Here is a 10,972-nt window from a genome sequence, read left to right as displayed (position 1 = left end):
TGTGAGCTCATAGTGGCCCAAGAGGCCAGTATGGGGCAAGCTCAATAGGTGTCAGCTGAATTACGGAATTTAGGAATGATTTAATTTTTAAAAGGGGTTAGCGCCAAGCTGGAGGTAGGGGAAAATGTTTCAAGGCAGAGGAGTGAGCTGAGCTTCTTGGAGTGTTGTGTTCATAGAACCGAGCCTGGGTCGGGCTGATGTACTGAACCAACCTGTCAGAAGAATCTCAGTAGAAAGTAGGTCAGTTTCTTCCTGTCTCTTTAAGAACTAGAGGCTTGATTTCCGCGCCTGCGCATTGATAGAGTAAACACCTCTCTTTTTCACCCACCCCCGCCCTATCCACATCCTTATTGCCCCAATCCAGCCTCCTCCCATTCTCCCCTTCTTCGGGTGGGGTAATGGTCCGTTCCAGGGAGTCTGGCTCGTTCTGGAGGGTGGCGAGCATACAAATGTACATTTCACCGCCTTCATTACCTTCCGCTTTTCGCGGCTTGTCTGTTCTACTTCCCCCTACCGAATGAAGCTCAATAGGCTGGCCCAAAAGAAGGCGGGGGAGTCGGGTTGAGGGGACCGGTCTGAGCCGGTCTCCGGCGCAGGCGCAGTGCGGATAAACAGGAAGCGGGAGGTAGGGGCAGCTGCAGAGGAGATCCAGGGGCTTCGGGAGGAGGCAGCGGGAGTACGAGGATTATCGGAAGGGCAGCAGAAGCTAACTGAGAACGAGAAAAGGAGCCTTGGCCATCTGCCTCCAGGGAACGAAAGGTCGCAGCCTCGCTCTCTGCTTAGGCTTCCGGCTCCCCAGCTAAGGCTGAGGCTGCGGCTGACAAAGGGCTCGCGTTGGTGCCGCCGCCCTTCTCATCCGGGCATTAGGGTCCCTGCGGAGAGGGAGGGGGAAGGGCAGAGGGGGAGGGGAAAGAGCGGAGGGGCGCGCGCTTAGAGCCGAGGCCCTTTCTGGGGCTTTCCGGGCCGGCGGCCCTACGGACGGAGGCCGAGGAAGACCTGCAGAGGTGGCGGCGGCCGGGGGCAGGAGGATGGTGCAGAAGGAGAGCCAGGCGGCGCTGGAGGAGCGGGAGAGCGAGCTCAACTCCAACCCTGCCGCCTCCGCGGGCGCATCGTTGGAGCCGCAGGCAGCTCCAGCCCCTGGAGAAGACAACCCAACCGGGGCCGGGGGAGCAGCGGTGGCCGGGGCGGCAGGAGGGGCTCGGAGGTTCCTCTGTGGCGTGGTGGAAGGTGAGCGTTGTGGTGCGGGCTGGGCAAGAGCGTCCTCACTCCCTCTCCATCCCAGTAGTAATACGTTCTTTCCTTTTTGCGGGGGCAGGGGGCTCTAAAAGGGGGTTATTCCCTTGGGTCTGAAATTTGACCCTGCTGAAATGAGGGAAGAGGCGAGAGGTTGGGCAGGTCTTTTCTCGCGTTCTGAAACGGCGTCGAATTCCCTCCTGGCTATTAACAAGCCTGACCCCACCCGCCTCGGGCTTGGAGCCAGGCAAGCTCCAGTGGAAGCGGTGTAAGGAGTCTAGTCTTAGGCTCTGAGTTTTACGTCTTTGTACCTTGGTATGTTGTTCTGTAGGGTGGTTTGTGTTCAAATGGAGAGATGTGTGTAGTTTTGTTGTCCCCACCCTTTGGAAAAAAGACTACCCGTACAGGTGTGCTAGTTGTATTCCTGGAGTGAAGAGAAGCACTGTCGTCTTACAGTTTTACAGATTCCTTTTTGCTTAGAATTTTTGTTCTTGTGTTTTTTTGTTTGTTCTTGTGTTTTTGTTTGTTTTTTTTGCTGGCCAGTCCCGAACCCCCCACCCTTTGAAGATTGATTTGCAGCCTAGAAAATTGCCCTTTGCCAACTACTGTGCCTTGCCTCTGAGGGATGAAGCTTTGACTTTAATAGTATCTGAGATACGGAATTTTAGTGACTGCAGAAGAGGTGTAAAAATTCCCTTCTCAGTTCCTTCCCATTTCCATTTAAAAGGAATGATGGACTTTTTTGGTGGTTGGGGAAAATGACCAGAAGATTGTATCACAGTTCATGAATGTAATGAACAAGTGTTCGGCTGTGCATTCTAAGCTAAGCATGAATCAGTTTCATTATTGTTCTTTCCTGCAGTACAGCATGTATTTGAACTTTCTGAAGTATTTTGGCTGACCCAGGGTTTCTTAGCTGTATACTTTATTAGTTCTCCCCTATATGTGGTGTGCATAGGAGTAAGACTGTAGAACATACTGGTCTTTATGAAAAAAACAGAAAGATGTAGAAAAGGAAAGAAGGATTGTCCTCTTGGTTGAGAGCTTTGGTACTCATGGAGTATTCATTTGAAAGATGGGTGGTGGTTATGCTATATTAGATAAAGTTATTGTAGGAGAGAGAACAGACTAATTGGCAGCTACCATAAGGAATGCTACCATAAGGAATGAAACGGTTCAGCAAAGTTAACTGTCTTGCAGAATTTTCGGGAAAACAATGGAAAACTGCCTGTGTATTTGACTGGAGTCAGTGTTTATGAAAACATGATTGCTTTGTTTGATTTATCCATTGTTGTATATATAGGGCTAGAATCTGTGCTTTGTTATGTAAGATCTTGGGGTGGAGGGTGGGAAAGGAGTGCTGGGGGATTAGAAATTTTAGAGCTAAAGTGAATCTAAGGAAACTTGCCTGTCCATTACACCTTCAGTAATTATGGAGAAAAGTTAGTTGTGGTTTAGATCAGTTGGTTTGTTTTTCAGAATAGTATTAAAAGGGAACTAGTTTACTTAGAATTGTCTTATCTGTCCTCTTTTCTCCTTCCAATTCCCTAGTATGTTTTCTTGGTGACTGAGCACCTGATATTTTTTTGGTGTTTGTTTTGCTTTTCTTTCCCTCACAAACCTTTGTTGATTTTATTTATGTATTTATTATTTTTGAGGTTAATTTGTGCTTTTATTTGCCAGTATAATTTAACTACAGTGGCCTGCAAACTTTTTTGATCTAAAAAGTACATTTTACATCACAATCCAACAAACGCACACACATATATATGTATACATATATAAAAGTGAAACAAAGTTTTGCTAAAAACATCTATCCTGAGTGTTAATTCTTTTTTTTTTTAAGACTTTTTTTTAAACCAAGTATGAACTGCACTGACAAATCATAATCACCAAAGCCCCCAGTTCATCTTAGGTTCAGTTTAATGAAGTGAATAGTGTTGCATGTTCTATGGACAGACCTTTGTTGATTTTAACTCATGTGTAGCAGCACTGCTTCCTCTTTGGGGTGCCAATTAACTAAAACCATGAACCTTACTCTGAAAGAGCAAAGTTAGGATTCCTGAAGATTAAAGTGTTAGTCACTTGAAAAAAAAAATTTTTTTTTCATGTTGAAGCAGCTCTAAAGGAAAGTTTAATGCCTACTGCTTAAGAGAAAAATGATAATGCAGAGTGTTGTAGGAAAGCTATAAAGACTTGAGAAATTTACCTAATACTTTAAATCACCTGTAAGAGAGTAACCATTGAATTGTCCAGATTGAAAGTGCCACAGTTTCATATATTAGTATGTAACGAAGTTTTCTTTGGCCTGTCATTGTCTTTGTGGTGCAGAGTAACCATTCTATCTAGAGTGGAGCTTATTACTGTTCAGAAATTTTGGTTTTTGAGTTAGTTTCTTAAACTGTGTGTGTGTGTGTGTGTAAGGAACATTATGTGTTCAAAACACAATTTGAACCATTTTTATGATACTCCTGGGAGGTTGTTCTTATCTCTTGCAGATGATTAGACTGAGACAGGTGGAGAATAAAGGTTAGGCAAGCTGTAAGGTGTGATTAGCACAAGCCGCAGCTCTAAATACCAGTTTGGTGCTTATACCACTACTTAAGTCATCATTCTGCAGCTCTGTTTCTTGCAGTGTGCATTACTATTACTTTGCCCCCATCTAGGATACTCTGGAGTGAGTCACGTTCTTGAATTTTCAGCTGTTCATACATTTGCTCTGGAATTGAGATTGCTTGAGAGTTTCCTGTGTGGGCCAGTTCCAGTGTTGAATTTGTTGAGAGTAGTTTAAGGCATTTTTTGGGTCCCTTTTATAATTTTGGGAACAACAACAACAAAAAGGCATCATAAAATTAGATGAATCAGATTCTTTTCTAATTCTGTCCCTGGTTTTTTCCCTACCTTACTTGTTTTCGCCCCTTCCCCCTCTAAAAGTGGTTTAACTCCCCTTCTAGGTAGTAATTGTTATTATTAGCAGTTTGTGGTTACTTTGCTTCCCCTTTCCCCACTGTAAGATTGTGATAATCTTTTTAAAAGTTAGATTTAAATATATTTAGTCTTTTTTGACAGTGAAAAGAGATGATGTTTAGCTATTTTTAGATGACTTTATCACATAAATAATGTGTTCATGGTAGAAAAATCAGAAAATTTACGTAAGCAAAAAGGGAATTAAAATCACTTTAAAATATCATCCCAAAACACCTTAATGTTTTACTAAACATCCTTCAGATCTTTGTATATTGTACGTATTTTTTACAAAGTGGTATTGTATGTATTGTAACCTGCTTTTCTCAGTAGATTATCACATGCTTATAATTTCATTCTTACTTTGGATCTAGGATTTTATGGAAGACCATGGGTTATGGAGCAGAGAAAAGAACTCTTTAGAAGGTAATTTTTTTATTATGTGAAGGAGAGTCTTAAACAATTAACATTTCCTTTTTTTTTCTTTTTCTTTTTTTTTTAACATTTCCTTTTGTTTGAGGAAATACACTGAATGGGCCAGGTGCAGTTTGATGATTTCTCAGTTGCAGAAGTTACTTTACCTTGGTCTTTTTCCTCTTCTTCACCTAAGGCAGTGGTTCTCAAACTTTCCTGGGAAAGCTGGATAGGTTTTGGGCTCATCTGTCTTACTCAGAGCTGTTGTATTTTTATTTAAGACTGTTTACAATATGTTGACATTCCTTATAATATTTAATTTTTTACAACTCCACTGGATTACAAAAAAGTTAAAAGCTACTGCCCCAGAATATTAGCTTTTTAAGAGACGGAGCTGCTCCAAGAAAAGGAAAAAAAGTGAGATTTACAGGTTATACATGTTGCCTGTTTATATACATGTAATTTTTTCTCCTCTTAAGGCTCCAGAAATGGGAATTAAATACATATCTGTATGCTCCAAAAGATGACTACAAACATAGGATGTTTTGGCGAGAGATGTATTCAGTGGAGGAAGCTGGTAATCTTTTTCTTTTTAATACATAAATTCTGAGTACATGAAGAAAACAGCTATATTTTAAATGTAGTTGTACGAGAATTAAGTATTCCACTTTCACTTTGTAGGTAGTTTTCTTTTATATGGTAACTCTGTGTGTTAGTGCATATTGAAAGAGTAACTCTAACAATGTGTAGCCATGGTGTGATTTACAGGTATGCCAGTCTGACTTCACCTGTTCTGTGGTCATAAATTGTGCTTTTTAACTTCTGCCAGTGGACTAAACAGTGGGCCATTAAACAAAGAGGTGCTGAAGCAGGGCTAGGCCTAGGGCAAGGCAAGTGAGGGGCCTGCCGGCAGTGCAGATTTTAAAGGACTCCAAAAATCAGTAATCAAGATAAATAATACTTTATTATCCATTTTTAAAACCAGAACTAATGCAAAAAATCCACGAACAAAATACCAAAATTTTAAATAAAGATAGGGTTAGTACTACTGATCCTTTTGCTTCAGGCTCAAGTATGGCTTGGTCTTGACCACTAGATTTCTGTTACTGGTCCTGTCTTTATTTAAAATGAAGAAGGGCCTCACCTTAGTCTGGGCCTATACTGAAGTGAAAAGCCATCCTGAACTGTCCTTGTTACATGTGTTCTTATGTCGAGTTAGTTACATAAAGTTCATAAATAAGAGAAGTAAATTAGACAAGTGGTGCTTTTCTTTGGGGACTTGAGTGAATGGGGGGACATTTTTATACCTTGAATTAAATGGTAGCTAACAAGATATTTGGTTACAGAGCCCAGTCAAGGCACTGAAGGCAGAAAGTTTTCTTAAAATATGAAAAGCAGTTAAAACTCGATCTAGTGTTGTTGTTTATTACTCTGTATAACTTAAGTGTCTTCAACTTGATTATTTTCTGGTGATGCTGGTAATGAAATTTAATATGATCAAAATATAGTCAAATGACTATCTTGAGATACCACTGAAAGTTATTTAAAGATATATCCTGTGGTATGGAATAGTCAATTTACTTAGGAATTATGGAATTACGACATTATGGAATGTCAGTTTACTTAGGAAAATTGTCTTTCACATTTTAGAGACTTAAAACTGAAGAATATTTTTCTTGTAGTTACAAAGATGTCAGGATTGTTAAGGCCATCACTTAACCCTGGTTTTTTTTTTTTTAAAGCGGTATGCGGGCCTCTCACTGTTGTGGCCTCCCCCGTGGCGGAGCACAGGCTCCAGACGCGCAGGCTCACAGCGGCCATGGCTCACGGGCCCAGCCGCTCCGCGGCATGTGGGATCTTCCCGGACTGGGGCACGAAGCCATGTCCCCTGCATCGGCAGGCGGACTCTCAACCACTGCGCCGCCAGGGAAGCCCAACCCTGGTTCTTAAGAACACATTTTTCTTTTTTTTCCAAATTATAAAGTTGCTATATGTAGATGTATTTATTTAGGAATTCCAGTTGTACAGAGACAGCAAAGACAAAAGCATACCTCTCAAATACTATAGGAAATAAAAATGTTTTGTATTCAGTAAGAGAATTGATGCTTAATTCAGTATTTTTGAGAAATGGCAGTGCTTTTATTGAGTTCAGGGTGACGTTAAATCACATCAGGTTTGTGCCATTACGTATTGTCACATTGGACCTGACAATTTTGTAGAATTTAAGGGACTTTTTTTTTTTCTTGACTCACTGAAAATTGGAGGAAATAACCTTCAGTTTGAAGGTGAAGGCTCTTTTAGTTTTTGTGGTGCTTTCTTAAATCATGGACTCTATTCTTTAGAGCAACTTATGACTCTCATCTCTGCTGCACGGGAATATGAGATAGAGTTCATCTATGCTATCTCACCTGGATTGGATATTACCTTTTCTAACCCCAAGGAAGTATCTACATTGAAACGCAAACTGGACCAGGTAATTTCCTTACTTTTTCATTATTTTTCCCTGAATCAGTACATGAAACTAAAAGTTTTCTGAGTTGCTTTTATGATGTAAAAAGGAAACCAGAGTCATAGTACTTCTTTGTTTCTGTACAAATTTTTTTACTTTAACTCTTTTGATAAGAGGAATATTTTCTAAAGTGAGTCAAAAGAGCTTTACTGGAGGTACCATTGCTTCTCAAACTTCAGTTTGCATAAGAACTGGCTTAAAACAGTGCTTAGAAGTGATGCTTAAAAGGGTTCTTATAGGCTCCATTCCCAGAGATTCTTAATATAGACTTGAGGTGGAGACTTACCTCAGATTCCAGGAAATTCTGAGTGGTCCAGAGTCACATTTCCAGAAACTCTGTTGGGTGCCTGACTGAATTTCTGAGTGAGGTTATAGAAATAGTTTCACTCAGTTATATGGACAAGAGATGTAATTCAGTTTGGACATGATTGGCTAGTTTCCCAAAATGAGAAGAAAAACTAGGTAAACGTGTAAGCTGTTGGTGAACCTGATTGGAGTCTAAATTCTGCTTAACATGAAAGCTGCACATGTTTTTTGGTAAAGTAGGTGAGCTGTTTTTAAAAATATATATATGTTTTTTTTTTTTTTTTTTTTTTGGCCGTGTTACGTATGCGGGATCTTAGTTCCCTACCAGGGATCGAACCCACACCCCCTGCATTGGAAGTGCGGAGTCTTCACCACTGGACCGCCAGGGATGTCCCCTATGTATGTTTCTTTAAGCAAAAGTTTATATTGGATTTCCCTGGCGGTCCAATGGTGAAGACACTGTGCTTCCAATGCACGGGGTGCGGGTTCGATCCCTGGTCAGGGAACTAAGAAATCCCGCATGCCACGCAGTGTGGCCTTTAAAAAAAAAAATTTTATATTATTGGTGGCATTAAGATGGCTGGTAAAAAATTTAAAGTAGTTTGGGAGGTTCCTGGCGGTCCAGGGGTTAGGACTTGGTGCGTTCACTGCTGGGGCCAGGTTCAGTCTCTTTTCGGGGAACTAAGATCCCACAAGCCGTGTGGTACGGCCAAAAAAAAAAAAAGTTAAAGTAGTTAAATTTCTGTGAATAAGCTTTTAAAAGGTTATTTACCTATTTGATCATATTCTACTATGTTGGTCTTTCTGATTGATGGCCTAGATTTATGTGCAAAGAAATTAATTAGCATCAGTGTATCTTGACTGGAACAGGTGACTTGGGTTTGTCATGTCTTAGAGTTTATTTATTGTTCCCGTTTTTTTTTTTTTTTTTTTCTGTTTGGTTTTCTATAGTTGGCAGTGAAGGAGGTAGAAGGATAAGCTGCATTGTAGAAGCTTTGTTAGACATACTGGCATATTGTATTCAAACCCAAATGAAAAAGTGGGTCCCAAAACTGTCTAGCTGTTTAACATAGAAAATATAAAGGCAGTGGCTTGGCATTGAACATTTTACTAAGAAAAATATTTGACTTTTAAGTATGACTATTAAGTATGTACTTTAATATTTGAAATCCTGTGTTTTTTACTCTGTAAGATGACCTGGTAAAGCATCTTTTTTTTTTTTCTTAGGTTTCTCAGTTTGGATGCAGGTCATTTGCCTTGCTTTTTGATGATATTGACCATAATATGTGTGCAGCTGACAAAGAGGTATTCAGTTCTTTTGCTCATGCCCAGGTCTCCATCACAAATGAAATTTATCAATACCTAGGAGAGCCAGAAACTTTCCTCTTCTGTCCCACAGGTATTGTATATAATAGCTTTATATTTAACTAGTCTTCTTGAAATATATAACTTTCAAAAGACCATGTATGGGCTTTATTGTGTTGTCCCCTCTCCCTTTGGTATATAAAGGTAGGAATTCTTTTTCTAGAAGATATTTCTGCACATCTTAAATTGGAGAGATTTTAGGGATTAATAAATGACAACTGGGGCTTCCCTGGTGGCGCAGTGCTTGAGAGTCCGCCTGCCGATGCAGGAGACGCGGGTTCGTGCCCCGTTTCGGGAAGATCCCACATGCCGCGGAGCGGCTGGGCCCGTGAGCCATGGCCGCTGAGCCTGCGCGTCCGGAGCCTGTGCTCCGCAAATGGGAGAGGCCACAACAGTGAGAGGCCCGCATAACGCAAGGAAAAAAAATAAAAAAAAAAAATAAAATAAAATAAATGACAACTGAATAGGCAAAAGATTTTATGTATTTTTTTGGTACTGGAAGTATATGAACATTACATGTTCAGGATTAGAGGAGGGAATAGTATTATAAAAATGAAAGCTAGAAAAAAGCAAATTTACATTGCTTTTAACTTAGTCACTTCTCATATCCTCCTACTTGTTCCTTTTTTCTGCCCTTGCATATCTGTATCCCTTTTCATTCCTCCCACTCCCATCTGGGCTCTTAACTTCCAGTAGTCAGTATAGAAAGCTTAATAATTTTTTCCCCCTTTTCCTTTTTTTCCCCCTCTCATCTCTCCCTGGTTCCTTCCATTGAAAATGTTTTTTCTCTTTTTTTGCCTCTCAAAATTCAGCCTATAAGAAAACTTCCCTAGGCTTGACTTCTTGTTCAGGAAGAGTTAAAAAAGTTCTAAGAAATTTTAGACTGATTTATTTAACTGTGTATATGTCTGTCTGAGAGTATTGTGAGCCATGAACCTTATCTCAGTGGTCTGATACTATGTGAATACTCAGTGTTTAATAAGATCATACTTGGTAATTACTTAGTTCACTGCAAATTATAATCAATTGTAGTTGAGTACTAATAGCCAGGGGCCTAATATTGCATTCTTTCTATTATGATATTATGAATCCAGTCTATTTGGCCTCTTATTGTAACTGAGAAATGTAGGCAATTCAGAATTATGGAGAAAATGCTAAAAATTCTAATTATTTCTTTAGTAAACTTGTATTTCTGGTGACCATAGGACCATAAGGATTGATCTGTCCTAATACTGGAGGAAGAATATCAGATTTTATGATTTGATTCTTTTTTTTTTTTTAAGTTGAGTCATAAATGAACTACTCACTTGAGTTTACTTCTTTTGGGACATAATATGGAGGTCTTTTATCATTTGGATGAAAATAATTTAGAATTGGTAGACATTTTTATCCCTGTTCAAAAACTCATGACCATTTCACTCCTGACTGTTTTACTGATTAATTTTTCCCCCTACATTCAGAATATTGTGGCACTTTCTGTTATCCAAATGTGTCTCAGTCTCCTTATTTAAGGACTGTGGGTGAAAAGCTCCTACCTGGAATTGAGGTGCTGTGGACAGGTAAGTCTTAAAAGATTTAGACAGTAAAACTTTTAATTAACTAGGACCTTGGGAGTTGGTTGTTCTGGTTAATTGGATACTTTTATTTATTTTTAAAGTTTATTTTTTATTTTTGGCTGTGTTGGGTCTTGGTTGCTGCACGCGGGCTTTCTCTAATTGTGGCAAGGGGGGGGCTGCACTTTGTTGCAGTGTGCGGGCTTCTCACGGTGGTTTCTCTTGTTGCGGAAGCTCTAGGTGCGTGGGCTTCAGTAGTTGTGGCTCGCGGGCCCTAGAGCACAGGCTCAGTAGTTGTGGAGCATGGGCTTAGTTGCTCCGCGGCATGTGGGATCTTCCTGGACCAGGGCTCAAACCCGTGTCCCCTGCTTTGGCAGGTGGATTCTCAACCACTGCGCCACCAGGGAAGCCCCTAATTGGATACTTTTAAAAAGCTGAGCCTTGGGCTTCCCTGGTAGCGCGGTGGTTGAGAGTCCGCCTGCCGATGCAGGGGACACGGGTTCGATGCCCCGGTCTGGGAAGATCCCACGTGCCGCGGAGCGGCTGGGCCCTTGAGCCATGGCCACTGAGCCTGCAAGTCCGGAGCCTGTGCTCCACAACGGGAGAGACCACAACAGTGAGAGGCCCG

The 10,972-nt window shown here is 40.8% G+C and overlaps 1 protein-coding gene across 2 annotated transcripts in view; it reads left to right on the top strand.

The window, feature by feature from the left end:
* Nucleotides 1–582: 582 nt before the first annotated feature.
* OGA (O-GlcNAcase) overlaps nucleotides 583–10,972 on the top strand; it is a 27,518-nt gene continuing 17,128 nt past the window's right edge. For both annotated transcript variants that reach the window (XM_007470371.1, XM_007470370.1), the window contains exons 1-6: nucleotides 583–1,227; nucleotides 4,572–4,623; nucleotides 5,091–5,188; nucleotides 6,954–7,084; nucleotides 8,654–8,825; nucleotides 10,252–10,350. In XM_007470371.1, coding sequence (XP_007470433.1) covers nucleotides 1,029–1,227; nucleotides 4,572–4,623; nucleotides 5,091–5,188; nucleotides 6,954–7,084; nucleotides 8,654–8,825; nucleotides 10,252–10,350 — 751 coding nt within the window. In that variant the 5' untranslated portion in view covers nucleotides 583–1,028. The remainder of the gene's footprint in view (nucleotides 1,228–4,571; nucleotides 4,624–5,090; nucleotides 5,189–6,953; nucleotides 7,085–8,653; nucleotides 8,826–10,251; nucleotides 10,351–10,972) is intronic.

Source organism: Lipotes vexillifer, unplaced genomic scaffold, assembly GCF_000442215.2.
Source record: "Lipotes vexillifer unplaced genomic scaffold, Lipotes_vexillifer_v1.1 scaffold916, whole genome shotgun sequence".
NCBI classification, from domain to species: Eukaryota; Metazoa; Chordata; class Mammalia; order Artiodactyla; family Lipotidae; genus Lipotes; species Lipotes vexillifer.
This window is presented reverse-complemented; position numbering and strand designations above follow the sequence as displayed.